The sequence below is a fragment of the Colius striatus genome, chromosome 11, assembly GCF_028858725.1.
Source record: "Colius striatus isolate bColStr4 chromosome 11, bColStr4.1.hap1, whole genome shotgun sequence".
Classification (NCBI taxonomy): Eukaryota; Metazoa; Chordata; class Aves; order Coliiformes; family Coliidae; genus Colius; species Colius striatus.
In genome coordinates, this window is record NC_084769.1 from 22,091,063 (window position 1) to 22,112,407 (window position 21,345).

The 21,345-nt window shown below is 40.3% G+C and overlaps 1 protein-coding gene across 1 annotated transcript in view; it reads left to right on the forward strand.

Annotated features, from left to right (window-relative positions):
* The window catches only part of COL28A1 (collagen type XXVIII alpha 1 chain), a 44,645-nt gene extending 26,765 nt beyond the window's left edge, over positions 1-17,880 (forward strand). The window contains exons 24-39 of the mRNA XM_062005174.1: positions 521-589; positions 1,007-1,075; positions 3,062-3,130; positions 4,028-4,096; positions 4,765-4,833; positions 6,886-6,954; positions 7,648-7,716; positions 8,533-8,613; positions 9,415-9,450; positions 10,619-10,655; positions 10,780-11,337; positions 11,985-12,178; positions 12,760-12,847; positions 12,932-13,018; positions 14,454-14,642; positions 17,690-17,880. Of these exons, the coding sequence (XP_061861158.1) occupies positions 521-589; positions 1,007-1,075; positions 3,062-3,130; positions 4,028-4,096; positions 4,765-4,833; positions 6,886-6,954; positions 7,648-7,716; positions 8,533-8,613; positions 9,415-9,450; positions 10,619-10,655; positions 10,780-11,337; positions 11,985-12,178; positions 12,760-12,847; positions 12,932-13,018; positions 14,454-14,642; positions 17,690-17,880 (1,944 nt within the window). The remainder of the gene's footprint in view (positions 1-520; positions 590-1,006; positions 1,076-3,061; positions 3,131-4,027; positions 4,097-4,764; positions 4,834-6,885; positions 6,955-7,647; positions 7,717-8,532; positions 8,614-9,414; positions 9,451-10,618; positions 10,656-10,779; positions 11,338-11,984; positions 12,179-12,759; positions 12,848-12,931; positions 13,019-14,453; positions 14,643-17,689) is intronic.
* Positions 17,881-21,345: the final 3,465 nt, after the last annotated feature.

Genomic DNA, 21,345 nt, shown 5'->3' on the forward strand with positions numbered 1-21,345 from the left:
ATGGATCTGAAGTTTTTATTCAAATACTCATTACTCACTGAAAGTGACAGGACTACTCCAGGTTTGTCCAACAGTTTCTTATTAAGTCTTTTGCTATTTTTACACATAAATTTGTATATTTCCACATAAGAGGAAAAATAAAAAGGGGTAAAAAAGTACACTGAAAGGATTATTTTAAAAAAAATCTACTCTAACGTAAAAGTGTCTTCAGTATACCTACAAAGCTGGGCAGGAAGCATTGAATGCAAGACCAAGGCTCAATTACACTACGATAAGGATTTCTAAGAACATATATTTGTTCAGTGACTGAGAAAGATCTCATTTCCATTGAGAAATTAGAACTATGTTTGTTACCAGTTTTTCAAATATTATAATTCACTTCCAATAGAGCAGAACGTTAGAAATTCCAATAGAATTTTACTGGAACATTATAAGTCATTGCATAAATGTTTTCTCTATGAGATGCTCAGACTTACTTTCAGAAGAATGCATTGTGTTTGCTCTCTTTCCTCCTCTGCAGGGAGAGCCTGGTGTGCCAGGACGTCTTGGAATGCCAGGCCCTCCTGGAAGAGCTATACCTGGACCAAAGGTAACAACCACATTCCAGCTCCTAGTGCTTATAAAAACAGGGTGAATAACGTGAAGTAGGCCATGCTATTATTCATGTAAATAACGTCAGCTTTGTGAGGTCAACTAAGACGTCTTCTTTGCTGTGAACAGAGTTACAGATTGCATCCAGTCTAGTTACCACCATGCCCTGGTATTAACTGTATGCCAGCTTGAGGTGTGGCCTACTTATGTTCGTTTCTTTGTTTTGGATAATCTTGGATATCCAAATATTTTTCTTTCTTGTGCTTTTGGTGTTTAATGCTTGCAACAGAAAAAAAATAAATTTACCATTGTGTTTGATAAATATAAATTTTCACCACAGAAATCCAAAAAACCACAGTCTGTGATTGGTGTTTAACAAAATGTATAACTAGAGTATATATTTTCTTCATTGCAGGGTGACATTGGGTTACCTGGTGTTGCTGGCCCAATTGGAGAACCAGGTTTTGGGCTTCCTGGGGCAAAGGTAACTCCTAAATTGGTAAACTAATTTCTGATAGAACTGTAAAATAAGACAGGATTTCAGCAAAAGACAGCAAATTGCCTAGGATGGCCAAGTGTTCCACAGTTTCTAGCACATATATTGTGCAACGGTGGCAGAGTATAAGGATTTGCAGGGCCAGAAAACAATGGAGAGTCAACCTTCCAGACTCCACGAACCATAAGCTTTCACATGGCAGAGAACCAGGGGAAAAATTACCAGTTTTAACTGATGAGTGAACACAGAGAGAACACCTGATTTATGTGCTTACAGCAGCCACCTGTGCTACCTGTCAAGCACAGTTAATTTTTCCCAGATAGGCTCCTTTGCTTCCTTCCTAACTTTGACACAGGGTAATCCACAGACTCCAAAGAGATCTCAGAACACGGGCCAAACTGACAATATGAGAAGAGATACCCTAACTAATAGAAGAAGACCATGAATGATTTAGCTCATGTCGGAGGACATACAGCACTTCTCTAGTCTTGCCTGTGTTACCTAGGTTCAACTTTTGTAAAGCTGGTCTTTACTCCAGGGCTGATTTTATCTGAATACCAAGAAACTTGGGACATATAAACCTGCGTTTCTTAGAATAAACTGGATCTTCCCCCCTCCCCCTTTTTTTAAACTTAGTGACTTTGACAGAACTTTTGAGGATAGACCTTATCCCTTGTTCTTTGAGTGAACACAGTAACAAATGCACAAGAAATCTCTATCCCTTTTTGATCAATTAGTGGTTTTCAAGATTCATATTCATAAATTGATGATGATGATGGTATTAACACATTTTTCCAGTACAGTTAAATTCCTTTAGAAAGCTGCATGTTGTCCTTATTTCTGCAAATCCAGTAGCAATCAACCAATAGGAAGCAGGTCCTTTGTTCAGAGTTGCGAATCTCTTTCAGCCTTGAGTCCCCAAAGTTCTTTCCGTTGGGTGACACTGCATGTTTCTGTGACTATGTTCTTCACTTTTTTCTGTCTTTGTCAGTATTAGTGGTTTTGCTGTTGCTTCACTCTCAAACATATGCACTAAGCTGTACAGGGGAAAACCTTTTACAGTCTCATTTTTTAAGAATTATTTTTGCCTGGCCACTCTTGTGGCACTGTTATGCAGGCCTGTATTTTGGGTAGCTACAAGGACAAACATAACTTGATCACCCATCCAGTTGTAACTCTGAGCAACTCACTGCACCATCCAGTATGGCTGGAAGAGTTAAAGTCCTCTTAGATTCCCTGGTAAATCTGTTCCTGAGATACTCAGCTATTTGGACCCATGACGTGGCTTAATTGTTTATCTCCAATGGTAAGCTCCTGTTATGCTCAATAGCTTTAATGAGGTTCCACAGAATTATAGGAAAATATTATTCTTGAGTAACAAAGACAGACAGGAACCCTGTGGTATAAAATAACATTTTTAAATAGGCAACACAAACCACTGTTGTTCCCTGCCCTACATCTTTTGTCTCACCACACAAACGTACAGTATGTGCAGAAACTATATAGTTTTCCCAATGCTCTGCAGTAGTTTATCTATTTTCAGTTGTAAGAATTACATAAAGAAGCTATTGAATGATTCAGTTCCCGTGCTAGACTTTTGGCTGTTTAACAGTTTGGGCTCATTCCTCCAAAGCTGGAATAATAGAAATCATGATAAAAATATAGAGAAAAATATGGGGAATGCAACAGAATTTCTTATACATAGGCTACAAATGACAATAGACAGCTCTTGAAAAATATTCAAATTAGTGACTTCTCAGTGAAAAGTCCTGTAAATCCTCAGCACTATTAAATCTTCATAGTATTAGTCCAGGATTAATACACCTAAAATAATAATTCACCTAGTAAAATACATTAGCAGATAGATTAAATCAATTTACAGTGTTTTTGCCAAAGAATTTTCATTGTCGTGGAAAATTTCCTGCTAACAATTGTATTGGCATTCACTTCAGCTGTTTTTCCTGCCTTCCTCAGGGTGATCGAGGTCTTCCAGGACCCCCTGGGCCCTTTGGGCCAAAAGGAGATGGTTATCCTGGCCCACCTGTAAGTTCATGGTGATTTTTTTTAAACGTGAATTGGGAACAAATAGGTGCTACACCGAAGTGATTAGCCTCCATGACTGATGTGCTAAGAAAGATTTGCTGGTCTCTTTGGAGATGTATTTCAGCATAGAAGGAAAAAGAAACCTCCCTTTGAAATAGTCCAAGACCTTCCATGTCTTCCACTCTTCCTGATTATTAAGTATAACAGAACCACTAAAAAAAGCAATTACTGCCCAAAGAATTTGAAGAACAAATGCTCCTCAGTTCTGTTTATCAGGTTGTTGAAGGTGTGGCAAATAATTGGTTGATCTACTTTACAGACCTTTATAGAGGCCTTCACTGGCAGATACGACCAATCCTTGCAAAAAAAAGGATACAAAGAGAAAAGGTTCCTTGCTCTCCCCCCCATGTATGCAGCACTGGGCTCATGTACTCTGTCTGCTCAACAGTGAGCTCCACCAGTCCTGGCAGTTACATGCCTTCCCAGTCAGGAAGTCTCTGGAAGATTGATGGCTGCAATAAGGGAGTTTGGTCATGTACTACCATTTATCTGTGCTAAAGACAACAGTAAAAGTACATGCAATTGCCATATTGAGGAATAAAAAGTAGTGAATATCAAAATGGAAAATGGAATTTGATTTATAATATTTCCTGATATTTTTGTGCAATCCGATGTAGAACTGCTTCTGCACCTGTCCCTCTGGATCAGACTCCTCCACCTTCAAACATATGTAACACACATGCAAATACCACTGATACCACTTCTGGCTTGTTAGAGTAGAATTTAACCAATTGTAGGCCACAGTGAACTATTAAGAGATAATATAATCAGGATATTATCATATCAATATGAACAAAACCGTGTAGTCAATGTAGCTGTCTGTGCTTATAATTTCAGGGCTTGCCAGGACTTCCTGGGATTCCTGGTGAACAAGGCTCAGATGGAGTTGGACTACCAGGACCTAAGGTACAGACATTAACTTCTAGAAAAGTAAATGCATGTGTATACTGTATTTCATGCAGATATAATTCCTACTCATAGGTTACAGTCAAATTCAGCTTTACATTACTTGTCAGTATATAAATACTTGAATACTTGAATATACTTGTCAGTATATTCAAGATTCACTTCAGAACTCATCCCAGTGCTGACTGCAGGATTACTGGAATTACACAGACAATTTAAGAATTGACTACAACTATTTAAATATCCTTAATGTCTTTTAAAAGGATATATATCTTTTTTGCAGTCCCCTCAAACCCCTAGCTGTCTGAAGCACTAATAGAAAAAAAGCTGGAACAGTGCCAAGGTGAATATAGAGTCTAATTCAACTGGCAAACAACAAGCAAAAACTTTTTTGGTTCTGGGAACCTAGAGTTTATTTAATGATTTGTAATCCCTGTGTAACTATTGCATAGTTGACTGTACATGTCTTGAATATGTTTGGACCACTAGCCAGTATTTTACTCCAATAACTTTCTTGTCTTGTCTGCAGTATTCCTGGGTTAATGTTGCTTAGAATTGCACTGTGCCGTTCAGTAATTCTCTCTTTTTGAGTACAAGAGATGCTGGGAATTCTAGAGAAAACTACACTTTGGTATTCACTACTTATTTTTTAAAGTATCAACTTTCAGGGTGATCCTGGTAGTAGAGGACCAGTTGGCCTCCCAGGTCCCCCAGGAGAAGGCCTGCCAGGACCAAAAGTAAGCCATTAAAACAATTATGTATTTTCTAAAAAAAAGTTTAGTATGGTATGGTATGGTATGGTACAAAAATGTTTGATCACACATACATATCTACATGTTTTTTGTCTTCAGTAGAAAAAACTAATCTGACAAATAAGGTAACTAAGGAATACAATGTTTTTACTTCGTAGAACATAAAAGTTTCTGATGGGTAGCCATAAAAGATGGCCACCACCTTATTGCATACAGTAAATTTTAAAGTGACAATCTTGTAGCATTTAGCTCCCATAGACGTTAGCTGCAAATGAGCAAAAATTTCTTCATTCCTAGTATCTGTCAGAATTAATGTCCTGGCACTCATTTATCATGTCTTGCTTACACTACTGTTACAGCTACAGGCATCTTGTTGAGTTCTTCTAGACTGAATTCCTTTTTTTCATTGTATAAAGTAAATCACTAATCATCTAATGACCAATAGGATGGCCAACCCCTGCAAAAAAGGATTATTTATGTAAAAAGATTATTTATGTAGTTATCATAATACAGCATGGCAAAGCAATTTTCACTACGAAACCTCCCAGATTGGAAACCCTTACGCTCCCACAGCTCAGCTTTAGAAGTCCATTAATACAAAAGAATTTATTTAGAACATCAATGTAAATGAACTAAACACAGCCAAATGCAAAGATTTTGCAATTTAATAATGTATTACCTGTAAAATGTGCCTATTCATCCCAGAGGTGCAGTTTATACTGGCATAAAAACCAGGTCCAGAGCTCAGCAGTGCTGAAGCACTTCCCCAGACAGTGCTGGTCGAAATGAGGAAATAGAGAATTTCATGCAGATATTGGAATAGCAACATAGGTATAATATTATAATAGAATCATAGAGTGGTAGGGGTTGGAAGGGACCTTTTGAGATCATCTACTCCAAACCCCTGCCAAAGCAGGTCCACCTAGGTCAGGTCACACAGGGTTTTGAAGAAATCAAAAAGAAGTCTTCTCTGGAGACTCCACACCCTCCCTGGGCAGCCTGTGCCAGGGCTTCCTCACCCTCCCAGTAAAATAGTTTTTCCTTATGTTTAAATGGAACTTTTTGTGTTCCAGCTTCTTTCCATTACCCCTTGTCCTGTCACTGGATACAACAGAAAAAAAGTGATGCTCCAACGTCCTGACACCCACCATATAGAGATTTGTAAATATTCATGAAATTGTCCCCCCAGTCTCCTCCAGACTAAACAGCCCCAGTTCCTGCAGCCTTTCCTCATGAGAAAGATGCTGCAGTGCCCTGATGCTGCAGTGCCCTGATCATCTTGGTGGCCCTGCACTGGACTCTCTCCAGAAGTTCTCTGTCCCTCTTGAGCTGGGGAGCCTAAAACTGGACACAAGACTCCAGATGAGGCCTCACCAGGGCAGAGGAGATGGGGAGCAGAACCTCCCTCGACCTGCTGGCCACACTCCTCTTGATGCATCCCAGGATGTCATTGGCCTTCTTGGCCATGAGGGCACATTGCTGACACATAGTTTATTATCAACCAGGATTCCCGGGTCTCTCCGTGCATATTGTACTATGTGTGTTTTGATTGCTTCCTATGAATAGCATATGGAACTGAAACACATTCTTTAGAGTTCTTTTAAAAAATAGCTTATAAATTAGCAACAAATGTTTATTTGCAATGCCATATTAGTATGTATATATAGGTCTTACTGTGTAAGTTTAATGGTGATGAAATATAACACAACAATAACAACCCTCTCTTCAATCTTAATTCAGTCCCAAATATCCCACCAATAAAATCCATCCTTCAGTGCAATATATATCGCTATCAGCAAGGTGATTCACATTCAGTGGGCAGCAAGCCCTGAGTTAATCCTTTGAAGTAAAACCTCAATATTAATAATCTGATAAAGGATAAAATGTCTTTTTCAGCTACAGCAATCTTATCCTCACCGCTTATAAAAAGTCATCAGTTTTGTAGAGGATGGAAAGGAATTTACATGATGGTATAACAATTTATTTTGTATTTTTATTATGAATATTGTATGTAACATATGCAGAGTTTCTCTCTAGGGAACCACAGGACGCCCAGGGCCACCTGGCGCTCTGGGACCTCCTGGTGAAGGTATTCAAGGAATTAAGGTAAAGAGACTCAATGTCTTCAATACTTAATCTGTCTTAAGTGGTCAGTGTGACCACCACAGAGTTAAGGAGCTTTCACATTGCTTCCTATACGAATAGCCTCAGGCTAGAAAATGAGAAGGATAACATGAGCACTTAGAAAGTATGTTCTGTCTGTACTGCTGTGAACAAGCCCAAGGGATTATATATTGAGGGAGGAGGAAGCAGGGGCATCTTTTATCACTGAAAAATAGCCTTATAAAATTAAAAATACCATCACTTCTTCCCCAGCTCCCAGGCCCACAGAGACAGGCTGGAATAGTTATTTGAACTACCACCTATGGTAGAAAAAGAGTCTCCATTCTGAATCTGTGTGTAATATTAATTTTTCACTGTAATATGTGCTTTTACCCAAAGCATGGATCAGATGAGACATATTCAAAAGAGAGAAGTAAGAAAAGAGGAGTGAGAAGGAAACAAATTGGATGAAAATAGGGAATAGAATTAGATCCAGTACTGATCCTGTGGTTTTGCAATATTATAGATCTTTAGAGTAGACACACTGATGAAGTATTTGAGAAATATAAGCTAGCTACCACATTGTTTCAAGTGCCTCAAGACACTTGTTAAACTGTACTTTCTCTTTGAACATTTCAAATTCATGCATGATGAATGATTACAAAGGGTTAATATCACTACCTGGATTATCATTAGGGGGAACAAGGAATTCAAGGAATGACAGGACCACGAGGACCCCCTGGAGAAGGGCTTTTGGGACAGAAGGTATGATATCTAAATCAGGGATAATGTCCTAGACTGAAAGCAACACACTGAAAATGATCTTTACAGTCAAATCTCACTGAAGGCACGTTAATTCTGTGAAAAAGGAATGGAGATTTGGGAAAACCCAGTCATTCACGTGATTGTTTTAATGCTTTTTATGGCAACATCTCTTTCAGTGTTGCTTATGTTAGTATCATATGAAGTTTATCTTCTACTGCAATTAGAAGAAATATAGAAGTTAGATTTAATATCTCTGCCTTTCTTTTACCCACCCCCTCTGCAAAATTTTGGAACTACATCCATGTTAAGAAAAGAGAAATGTGGATTGGAGACAGTTTTTGGATGTGACCACATCATCTCAGAAAGGCTGAACAAAGTTCCATAGCTTATTAAAAATCAAACCAGAAGGCTCTTCCAAATACCTTTTCTGGGCAAAAAAGTTTCTCACAATTATTTTCCCATTATTTGTTTCAACTACATTGTTTCCCTTCTCAGTTTCCTTACTGTTATCTTATTTTTCCCCAGACACGGATAATAATTTCCATCATGCAATAACCCATTAACTCCCTCTGTCCGCATGTACTTGCTTGAGATGGTTCAAACTGCTTCAGCTATTATTTCCCATAAAAATGCTTAGCCAATATTCCAAGTTGCTCCTGAAATTCACAAATCCCAATTGATTTAAATAATCCCCAACAAAGATTTTCAACTCGCGTCAGAAGCTGAAAGTGAATTCAACAAAGGCAGCTAGAAAGGAATGTGAAAAATGTAATAAAAATTGACTTACACTTTCTGTCTGCTTATATGGTTTTAAAGGGAGATCGAGGAGCTACAGGTGAAAAGGGGAAAAAAGGAGAAAAAGGTCATGTGGGTGACCCTGGTTTATCTGGAGAACCTGTGAGTAACCCAGGTTTATTGTGTCTGTTTTCTTAAACTGCTTAAAAACAAAGGTGGGTTGTGTGTTCTTCTTGCTGTTTAACTACATACGATCTGAAATACTTGACAAACAGAAAATATGAAGGCATTTTAAAAACATATAGAAGACATTTCCATGCTGAATATCCTACTTCCCACAGATGAGGTTTCTTTCTTAAAGTAGTTGCTATGTTTTAAGGCAAAACTATGCAATTCTATTCTACGTCTACCACATTAACTGTAGCTCAGATTTTCCTTCAATGCTGATGAAGAGAAGAAGGGAGGCAAAATGGTAACTTCTGCTGATGAGCAGGTCCTCAAAAGCTGGAAAACAAAATATAGTGCTCTTCTATTCTGATACGTGCATACTACTAAGTACAGACAAAAAAACACCATTGCCATTCTTGCCCTGACACTGGCTCTATTTTACTAACATATGATGAAGATTCTGACCATTCCAAGGTGTCAGACAGGTATATGCTCTCTTGAGAAAAGAAACAAACACAACATGGTAGACAGGAAAGTTCTGCACAGGTTCTCCCTTTCTAATGCAAACTGACAATCAGTGATCCAGTGGAAGACTTGAGGTCATCCAATTCCCTTTAAAACCTCATCACCTTGGGAAACTGTAGATCCTACATGCACAAGTTAATAAAAGAAAACACCACTTTTTCTAGCCAAAGTTCTTGTTGGTTAACTATTATTCTAATAATGGCATTGATAAAGTTATATTCTGAATTATGTTACTAATTGCAGTAGCTTAATTAACTATCGCTGTTACAGGGCAAAACTGGACCAAAGGGAGAGCAAGGCCTAACGGTAAGCAAATTCCATTATTTAAATCCCATTATTGCAAGATTTAAACAATATAAGATATTATCAGGTGAAATGTATCCTATATTCACTATTTTGGAAAGAGCTTTCAAATTACAAGTGGTGTCAGTAATAATACTAGAAATGGTGTCAGTAATAAACCACAAAAGAAACCGCAAAAAGGTTTCTGACTTTTCTCATCTACTTTATGCTGAAATCAAATTCAAAGTTCCTGATGATTTTACATATTTCTCTGCTTTGTGTTCTTTTACAGTTAGTGTTAGATGACCCTGATGTGTGCCTGCTGCCAGGAAGGTTTTTTAAAAAGTATTTAAGAGTCTAAAGAGCAAAGACCTTTAAAATTGTCACGGTCTTTCCTGCTATAAACTTAATCATATTTCTCCTAAGAAGCTTGAACTGCACTAGATAGCAATTCATTAAAGCATGTCAGTGAGTATATAAACACTACTGTGGTTTATGATGGAAGCTGAACAGCAGTAGCAAAAGGTTGTATTTGAAAGGCTGACTCAATGCCAAATGAGTTCTGTCATGCATTTCAAAAAATATAACAGATGATTAATAATGGGAAACACTTTATTTGCATGTCACAGAATCTATCACTTCTCTGAACAGACAGCTCTGAATGCAGCAGCTTTTTTCTTCCTGCTGCTGAAAGCTGGGTAATACAGCAGGCCAGGCACATTAGGGTTCACAAATCCCAATTCCATTCTGTGTCATTTGCCAGCTCACTACAAGCAATATGCTTCCTGAATTTGGGTCTATTTCTCCACTCCTAACACACTTAAAAGGGATATCCATATTATTATTCAGTTGATAAAAATATGAATGGGTTCTGACTTTAAGTTTTAATATGAACCAAATCATCACAAAGCATTCTTTACAACGACAGTGGTTAATTGTTTTATATAGAGGTGTTACTGTCTTTTTCGAGTTAATGATCCTTATATGCCATCTCAAATAACTCACTGTAAAATGTGGGGCTCATTCCAAGCTCAGAAGATCAGGTTTGAAAGTTAAACAGTAAGATTCTTCTTAAGTCTCTATAGGGCACAGATATTCATTACAAACAAAGTCTTTGGTACTGTCAATATTATACCTCATCTGCAAGAGGCCCATTGTAAAAAATATTCATTTCCAATTTTTTCATCTCTAGAGAGAAGATATCATTAAATTAATTAAAGAGATATGCGGTAAGTACTTAGGAAATCTTTAATTTCAGATTCTGTTTTTAACTTCATTACATTTACATTCGTCTTTCCCAAAAGGATGCCAAGTCAAGTCATCATGATCTGATTGTTTCTTTTTCCTTTGCAGGTTGTGGTATTAAGTGTAAGGAAATTCCTATGGAGCTTGTATTTGTGATTGACAGCTCTGAGAGTGTGGGACCAGAAAACTTTGAGATTATCAAAGACTTTGTAACTGCTTTAGTAGACAGAATAACCATAGGCAGAAATGCTACCAGAATTGGCCTTGTCTTATACAGCTTAGAAGTTCGGCTAGAATTTGGTCTCAACAAGTACACAACTCAACAAGATATTAAGCAAGCAATTAGAAAAATGCAATACATGGGAGAAGGCACTTACACAGGAACTGCTATTCGTAAAGCAACCCAGGAAGGATTTTTTGGTGCTCGAGGAGGAGTGAGAAAAGTAGCTATTGTGCTAACAGATGGCCAAGCAGACAAGAGAGAAGCTGTAAAACTTGATATTGTTGTTCGAGAGGCTCACACAGCAAACATTGAAATGTATGCCATAGGAATTGTAAATACTTCAGATCCAACACAAGTTGAGTTTGTGCGTGAACTAAATCTGATCGCTTCAGATCCAGACAGAGAGCACATGTATCTCATTGATGACTTTAATACCCTTCCAGGTGCGTTCACTGCAGTTTTATTCTGCAATGTATCTGATGCTTCCCACATCAGGGAGGGCTGGGGGAGCATTATCTTTGTGGATATGTTATGTTTTGATGATCAGGATTAGTTACAAAGTGCAAAGTACTAGGAACCTAGAGATATAAATTCCCTTCTTTTAAGGAGTCACATTATAGAGATTCATGCCACCAACATGAGAGTACACCTACAGAGTAGGGAAACAGCTCCTTAGACCAGGTTTCTAAGCTGAGCAAGTGCTCATGCACTGTAAATCTGCTGGTCCGAAAACTACAATCAAACCCACAGGGGCAAATTCTACTTATTCACTTACACTGGGTTATTCACATGAGCAAGGCAAGGAGTTCTTTACCCACTAGCAGCTAATAGCTCAGCTGAATGCTTTTAGGTGAGTTCATTGTATTTGTACCATGTAGAGGACTTATGGGCTGGTAAATTTGTGACAAATAAAAGTCATGATCCAGAGAACCTGGGATAATCTTCTTAGATGTATATAAATAATCCAAAGGAGCACTGAATTACATGCGTATTATTTATGTATATAAAAATCCATTAATTTATTTTTTTAATGTAATTAACATTGAATTTCTCACTCTTGTGATTTTTTAACTTTTTTTTTTTTAAACAGCTCTGGAATCCAAATTAGTCAACCAATTTTGTGAAGATGAACATGGTACCTCAATATACAACCACAATGGAAATGCGGCAAGCCTAAGTGGATCACATTTCCATTCAGTATCTTCAAGTTCTTTACATAACATACTTCAGAAAAACAATGTTAACAGACAGTCACTTTCAGCACAGACACCTGGAGTATCTACAGTAGAAAGTGCTCTGAGTCTTGGAGACCTTCCTCAACTGTTAGCTCCGGTATGAAAATTCAGCTGGCCTCGATGAGCAAAAGTTTTCTATAGATACCCTTCTCTGTTGCCTGATGTAATATGTAACTTTCTCCCAACTTTTCTACATGACAGGTACTGTAATAACTCCTTTAACTTGGTAAGCTGGGAGATGGTTGTTCCTAGTTGCATGCAGGCAGCCATCTAATAGCTACAATTCATTCCTGATACTGTTAATGTTTGTGTCACAGTGTGAGATGTAATGTTATTAAAATGTAATTAAATTGTAATAATTAAGTCTAATTAAACTCAACTGCAATCTGTAGGTTTAAGTTTAGACATAAAATTCTGTAAAAGCCAAGTAAAAAAATACATATCCCAGGTTTTGGATTGGCAACTCTCCTGGTAAACCAACCAGGTAAGGTTTAAATCCTGACTCTTAACACTCTTTAGTCAGAGTAAATGGGAAGGGAAAACAGAGAGCCTCTAAGTGATGAAAAGCTTGTTCATTTTGAGACACTTCACAACATCTGAAAAATAAAGAAAATCAAATGCTTATTTCAGACCAAAGTACCTCCCATGGTAGTATATGATGCCTATGAAAAAAAACAAGAGGAGGAGCAGTCATCTTTGCTAACAGTGGACACTAGAGGTATTTTTGTCTTCATTCATTTCTTCATCTTCATTTTTGGCTGATCAAAAATCAATGTTTCATTTTATTTCTTTTCACCTACAGTTGTGGTACCATTATTGCCATCTAAACCATCATCAGATAAAGTGATGACATCATCTGTTTCAACTGCAGAGCTCACACCAAGACCAGGTTATAGATCCTAACTAGAGTTTCATTCTGTTACCTCTTAACCTGAAACTAACTTTTCATAAGGCTTTATATAAGAGTAATTTTGTTCCACTCTCTGAAGTTTCAATGAGCTATGCTGAGGAAGATAGTCCATTTCAGGATTTGATAACGTATCTAGTTGCAGCTCTTTCTCAGCTTGCTCATCAGTTCTTGTCTTCCCAAATTCCAAATCCTACTGTTGCACTTAACAGCAGAAACAAGTTCAGATACAACCTGAGACAGAGCTGTTTAATGTCATCACAAAGAGAACATAGTGCCAGCTGAGGTGGGCCAGTGAGCAGGTAATTTGTCAGCAAAGGAAGGACAGACCATGGAGACAGGAGGCTACATTAAAGGTAGAGAAGGTAATGATTTCAGAATTGGACAGAAAAAAAAACAGATTTTCCTTCAGAGGAGAAACAGGAAAAAACAGTGTTTAGTCATTTCAAGGATAGTAATTAGCTGACTGCTCAAAGGATTGATTCTTTTAATAAGAAATGTCCAAATGTATTCTGTTCATCATTTGGGAGATTCATACTTTTGAGTTCCAGTAATAGCATATTATGATGAGAGCAACAGAAGAGAGCAACAGAAAACATGCTGCCATGCTTCCTGGGAACATGGGCATGACTATTACTCTGTCTCTGGCAACAACTTTTTTTTTTCTTTTTTTTTTTTTAAGTAGCAAGATACCAGTTGCCAAAGACAGAATATTGATGCCACATTATTAAACTTGAAGGAAATGTATTTTCTGTCTCATGGTATTATTAAAATGAATCAGACTGTGTCATAAACTCTAATACTTACCTGTAGAAATCATTAGACCAACAAGATTCATATTCAGACTTAAATAGTATGTATAGAATTACTGCTGTTGTATTAGACAAGTAGCACAAACATCTTAAAAAACACTAAAGGTTTATATTCTCACTATTTTAATGTCTCTTCCCCCAATCCAAAAAGAGAACTAACATACTGAAGGAATGTACTGCAGAAGGATGACAGTCATATTTGTGTTTGGAAAATAGCAGATGCAACTAACTTAGAGCTCTTTGGCTTACAAGTTTCAGTTGCTCACAAGACTAGTTGCTGATAATTAGGTTTCAAAAATTAGATTTTGAAATTATCAGATACGTATCGTTTGCTCTTCTTGTATGTGGAGCCATAGTACTATTATTTACGGAGTTACTAGGACCATGCCAGTAAAGGCACAGTTTACTTGACCTACTAAGATGCACTTCTAACTTGCCTTCGGTGCTAACATCTTTGGAAGTAAAAGTCAATATTAAACTACTGTTTGATATTAGCAGAAACAAAGAGAAGAAAACAAAATGAGACCTTAAAAGTTAAAAATCTATGCAATACAATTGACTTTTACAAATGGAAATGTTTCTATTATTTGTTTTCTTTATTTTAGAAAGCATCCTGGACTTACGGTGCAAGTTAAGGCTGGATCAAGGGCCATGCCGCATCTATATGATAAAGTGGTATTACGATAAACAAGCCAATGCTTGTGCTCAGTTTTGGTATGGTGGCTGTGACGGAAATGCAAACCGCTTTGAGACTGAAGAGGAATGTAGACGAGCTTGTGTATTTTTTTCCAGAGGTAGGAAGTTATCTCTACATTAAAAACGAGCAAGTTGAAGCTACCGATTGAGTTTGTTGTCAAGTATCTGGTATGCCACATAAAGCCAAACATACTAATTTAAAGAAGGTTAACATTATGAAGTCATATGTGCACTAATTAAATAAAAGTCTATCAATGCAAGCTCAGTTTGAATCTTTTTGCATATATTGTATGATGTAGTCCTTATATAACAAAATAGCAAATTTTCAGCAGCATCAGGAACACAAAATTTCCTTTTTACTAAGATATAGGAAGACCAGTATAGCATTTGCCATACTAATTGCCCTTCCTTGGCCTAGACCTTTAAATATCACTATTCTAAAATCACAAACTGTACCTCATTTTAAATGAAATATGTGGCTTTGGAAAGCAATCTTTGGTCATTAAAACTATGTAATTTCTTTTCTCTGTTACAGAAATCTGATATTTGGCATGGATTCTGCGACACAGTCTTCACTTTTTTAAGCTAAAGTGTTCCCACATATCCCATTTTCATATTTCAAGCATAAAATACCAGTTTCTGAATTACATGCACTCAGTATGGATAAATAAAGCACATGCATCAACTTGTGGCCTCTATCATCTCTAGTTCACAAGACAGGGAAGCAGCTCAGCAACTCACCTTTCTCACCATATAACAGTTACATTTAGTCCTTTTTTTTCTGTAAACTTTCCTCTGTTACCATTAGCTAACAAGAGATGTGGCAAATGCAATTAAAACACATCCACAGATTTATACAAGTGACTATATGTCGTGGTTTAGACCCATCAAGGAACAAAAGACCACTATTAGCCTCAAGTACCGAAGAGGCTGAGAATTGCCTAAGGGCTGGGACAGCTTAATTGCCATTCAGGACAAAACAGACCAGGCTACTGGGCTTGGGGAAGAAAACAGAAAATAATTTAATGCAACATCAGCTAAAACATAACCTTAAAACCCAGAACATAACCAAAATAAACCAACACAGAGTAATACAGGAATGAAGCGTCTGACCAGCCTTTTTAAGAACACCTTCTTGCCACACCTCCTCTCTTCCCGGGCTCAGAGCCCTGATCCCCGTGTTTTTACCTCCTTCCCCCCTCAACGGCTCGGTGGGGCAGGCAGTGGGGGTTTCAGTCAGTCTGTTCCCGATAGCTTGTGCCGCTTGTCCCTCCTCAGGACAGGTGGGCTCCGCACCAGTCCTCCCTGCAAGTCCGTGGGGTAACTCACAAACACGGCAGCCCTGCACGGGCTGCTCTGACGTGCATTTATCCCAAAGGCTGCAGCTCCTCTCTGCCTCTCGTGTGGGGCTGCTCTGCGGCGCGCAGGCTCTCCAGCACGGCCCGGGCCATGGCCGTCTCCCCACACAGTCCCTTGCCCGTCCGGGCTCACTCACACGGAGCTGCTGGTAAGTCTCAGTCCTGCCACGGATCTCCATAGGTTGCAGGGGTACAGCTTGCATTCTCGCCACGGCTTGCAGAAGGATCTCTGATCTATTGCTACTTCTTCTCTGGCTGAAGGGTGCGCATAACCACCTCCATCTTCCATCACTCTTACACCTCCTCACAGTACTTCAAATTCCCGTCCCCTAAATAGTGACCACAGAGGTGCCAGATTGGCCCAGCCGGGCCAGAGACGGGTGTGAACCCAGGAGCCGGGGGAGAGTCCAAAAACTCTTTACAAGGTCTTCACTGCAACCCGCGCCCCCTGTTACCAAGCAAAAGCTGCTCCTTGCTAAACCAGAACACTATACTATAGCTGGCGTGACTAAATTAGGTTAGTTCATGCCTGAAGTGGTTGTTGACATGTGCTTCTCTTCTGAAAGCCAAGTCTAGTTTTTAAGTGCATTTTAGTATCTTTATTTATCTTAAAAAAATGTTTACACTTACGTTCAAAGCATCAGATGCAGCATAAAGTTTATTCTTTATTGTCTGTCACTGCCATATTGCTTTTTACATCGATGTCTGCCTGTATACTTCCTATAACTTGACTTTCATACTTAAAAGCTTGTTCTGAAAGGAAAAAATTGAACCAAAATGGCGTCAGAAACCGCAGGGTAAAACTAAGGACATTACTCCCCCCCACGCTATCAGGGTGACCTGGGTTGGGGCTTGTTTGGGTTTTGGCTCGTTTGGGCATGTCTGGACATGTTGGGGTTTGTTTCGGTATGGTTGGGGCTTGTATCGAATGGAACTGCGCAGGTGTGCTGGGATTTTCCACTCTCCTTCCCCACACTATTGATGTGCAGATGTGCTGGAATTTTCCGCTCTCCTCCCCTCTCTATATAAACCCTCCCTGCCGGGGCCTCGTGGTCGCCTCCTCTATCTCCTGCGTGAGGTATGAGGCGGCCCGGAGCTCCGAAATAAAGCCACCTCGTGCGTTTGCAGCAAGCTGGTCTCTCGTCTTCCTTGAGGTGATCGCCGTCCGGTACTCAGAGCGAAAATTCCGAATAGGGAAGCTTTCATTTTGGGGGCTCGTCCGGGATATCGACGAACACCTCAGGAAACGACGACCCCTTGGAGGTGAGCTTTTTGTGTGAATGTGCTTGTGAGTGTTTGTGAGTGTGTGGCGCCACATGAGTGATTGAAAAAGAATTTTTATACTGCCATAAAATCTTATGCTGTTTTAGGGATACACTACATGTCTTTACGAATGTTCTTGTGCATTTTGCTTGGGAATCTGGTTTGTACTGTGGGTGTCTTGCTGAGCTATATCTTGGGGGTTTGTTTCGTGTATATTTTGGAAGGCTGGTCTGTGTCTCTTTGAATGTTTTAGTGAGTGTTGTTTATTTTGTATACGACTGGGAGTTTGGATTGCAGGACTTATTCGTTTTTGTTGTCGTTCCGAGCCGCGTGAGAATAGTTGCAGGGAAAAAAACGAAGTAATCTAGCCTGTAAGAGTAAGATCTGTTTGAAGGAAGCAAAATACCCGACACTGGTCTGAGGACAGGGATCGTGGGTTAGAGTCCCACCCCTGGTTGTGGGTTTAAGTCCCACTCGTGGGTTAAAGTCCCACTTTTGGTTCACTTGGCATGTTGGTGATTTAGGATCCCGTTGGTATTTTGATGCAGCTGTCACTGAGGACCGTGAGGACTCAGTGACTGCGGGGATAGACGTGTCCGGAACCGCAGGCTGCGGCCCTGAGGGACGCCTCAAGGGTGGAAGGGAGTCAGGAGGGTCTGACTGCCCAGAATTCGGTGAACCACTGGTCTTGTTTCTGTGGTCTTGTTTCTGTTAATGAGGTGTCGGTATCGGTATTTAACAGGCGATTGTGGTCTTTGTTGAATGGGAAGGAGAGGCCTCAGGCCATCTGAAGTAATGCTTCAGTCTTTGCCATCTGAGTGTAAACAGAGTTGGTTGGAAATAGGCTCGGTGTTAGTGGTGTTTTTTTGTTTTCGTGCTAGGAAGTCTCGGTTTTTATTGGAGTAAAATGGGTCAAGCTGAATCTACTCCTTTATCTTTGACTCTGGACCATTGGGCGGACGTTAAGGCTAGAGGACGGAATTTATCGTTAATTGTAAAAAAGGGAAAATGGCAAGTCTGTTGTGAAAGCGAATGGCCCACCTTTAAAGTGGGCTGGCCTCGGACTGGTACTTTTGATATCACAACCATTCGAGCAGTCCAGGCTATTATCAAGGGAGGGCACCCGGACCGGGTACCTTACATCTCAGTATGGGAAGACCTGGTTCTCTACCCCCCTAACTGGGTTAGACCTTTTCTCCCCTCCCGGGGATTAATGGATTTACCCGCAGAAGTCAGTGCCTTGACATTAAATACTGGGGAAAGGGCTGACCGAGATAATGAGGAGAAAAGTGAGAAAAGTAAAAAAGAACCGCCCAAAATTTACCCTGAAATAGAAGGGCCTCCTGAATGGCCCACGGCGCCACCGCCGGAACCAATTCAGCCCCCTCTTTATCAACCCCCCCCTCCTCAAGTGCCTGCCGGGGGACCGTCCGCCGGCACCCGCAGCAGGAGACGGGCATGGGCGGATGGGCCTGATTCGGCCGTCACTTTGCCTCTTCGAGCGGTTGGGCCACCCCCGGCAGACCAAAATGAGTTGCAGGTGTTGCAGCATTGGCCTTTTTCTTCATCTGATCTATATAATTGGAAAACTAATCACCCTCCTTTTTCGGAGAATCCTGCTGCTCTTACAGGTTTAGTCGAGTCTCTGATGTACTCCCATCAGCCGACTTGGGACGACTGTCAGCAATTACTAAACACCCTCTTTACCACCGAAGAGAGAGAAAGAATTGTCTCGGAGGCGCGACAAGCTGTTCGTGATCCTGCCGGGCGACCAACGCTGACGGCGGCAGAAGTCGATGAGGCTTTTCCTTTGACACGGCCGCAGTGGGACTATAATACAGCAGCAGTACTGTTTGCAAAAAACTTGGTGAAAAAGGACTTTTTCCGACTTCCTGATCCATTTGCCAAGGTCGTGGTGGATGGATCTGGCCAATGCCATTCTACAGATACTGTGAAGAATACACTTGATCCAAGATGGAATCAGCATTATGACCTATATATTGGGAAGTCGGATTCAATTACAATCAGTGTGTGGAATCACAAGAAAATTCATAAAAAACAGGGAGCTGGTTTTCTGGGTTGTGTGAGACTTCTTTCAGATACAATCAACCGCCTTAAAGACACTGGTTTTCAGAGACTGGATCTGTGCAAGCTTGGTCCAAATGACAATGATACTGTTAGAGGACAGAGAGTAGTAAGCCTTCAGTCCAGAGACCGAATAGGCACAGGAGGACAAGTCGTGGATTGCAGTCGGTTATTTGATAATGATTTACCAGATGGGTGTGAGGAGCGGAGGACTGCTTCTGGAAGGATCCAGTATTTAAATCACATTATACGAACAACTCAGTGGGAGCGACCAACACGGCCAGCATCAGAATACTCCAGTCCAGGCAGACCCCTGAGCTGTTTTGTGGACGAGAACACTCCGATTACAGGGACGAACGGTGCAACTTGCGGGCAGACGTCAGATCTCCGGCTGTCAGAGAGGAGAGTCAGGTCGCAGAGGCACAGAAATTACATGAGCAGGACACACTTGCACACTCCTCCTGATTTACCTGAGGGATATGAGCAAAGGACGACTCAGCAGGGTCAGGTCTACTTTCTGCATACTCAGACTGGTGTTAGCACGTGGCATGATCCAAGAGTACCTCGGGATCTTAGCAACATCAATTGTGAAGAGCTTGGTCCACTGCCTCTTGGATGGGAGATCCGAAATACAGCTACAGGCAGCTAGCAAAATGGCTTTGCAAAATCGAATGGCTTTAGACATGCTGTTATTACAAGAACATGGGGTTTGTGGATATTTGGGTAGGAAGATTGAACATTGCTGTCTCCATATTCCAAACATGACACTAGAAGTAGAAAAAGATATCTCGCAATTAGAAAAGGTTGAAACTGAAACCAAGGAGATTGAAGAAGAGGCTCGGGAAAATTGGGTAGGTGCACTATTTGATTCACTAGGGCTCAACGTTACCGGGTGGATTTCTTCGGTCATCCAAGATGTGACTATGTTTGTTGTATTAGTGGCTATGATTTATGTTGTCTACAAGTGTATTTTAGGAATCATTGCCAGAGAAAAGTGCAGCATCAGCCGACTTATGGGAGAAGGTTACATAAGAAGAGGGCTGAAGTAGCCTGAAAAGCTCTGTCAGAAAAGTTTGACAAGAGACTGGGGATCTGCGTGGATGGCTCGCACTGATCAACCTGGTCTCCAGCCTTCCTTTGTTACAATAATTAGTAGATTAGTTGTTTTTGTTAGAAGATAGGATTGGTAATAAGACCAACTCAAGTACCCTGGAGCGTGAACATGAATTCTAAGATTAGAATTATTAACAAAAAGGAGTGGGGAATGAAAGGAAAAAATTGAACCAAAATGGCGTCAGAAACCACAGGGTAAAACTAAGGACATTACTCCCCCCCACGCTATCAGGGTGACCTGGGTTGGGGCTTGTTTGGGTTTTGGCTCGTTTGGGCATGTCTGGACATGTTGGGGTTTGTTTCGGTATGGTTGGGGCTTGTATCGAATGGAACTGCGCAGGTGTGCTGGGATTTTCCACTCTCCTTCCCCACACTATTGATGTGCAGATGTGCTGGAATTTTCCGCTCTCCTCCCCTCTCTATATAAACCCTCCCTGCCGGGGCCTCGTGGTCGCCTCCTCTATCTCCTGCGTGAGGTATGAGGCGGCCCGGAGCTCCGAAATAAAGCCACCTCGTGCGTTTGCAGCAAGCTGGTCTCTCGTCTTCCTTGGGGTGATCGCCGTCCGGTACTCAGAGCGAAAGTTCCGAATAGGGAAGCTTTCATTTTGGGGGCTCGTCCGGGATATCGACGAACACCTCAGGAAACGACGACCCCTTGGAGGTGAGCTTTTTGTGTGAATGTGCTTGTGAGTGTTTGTGAGTGTGTGGCGCCACATGAGTGATTGAAAAAGAATTTTTATACTGCCATAAAATCTTATGCTGTTTTAGGGATACACTACATGTCTTTACGAATGTTCTTGTGCATTTTGCTTGGGAATCTGGTTTGTACTGTGGGTGTCTTGCTGAGCTATATCTTGGGGGTTTGTTTCGTGTATATTTTGGAAGGCTGGTCTGTGTCTCTTTGAATGTTTTAGTGAGTGTTGTTTATTTTGTATACGACTGGGAGTTTGGATTGCAGGACTTATTCGTTTTTGTTGTCGTT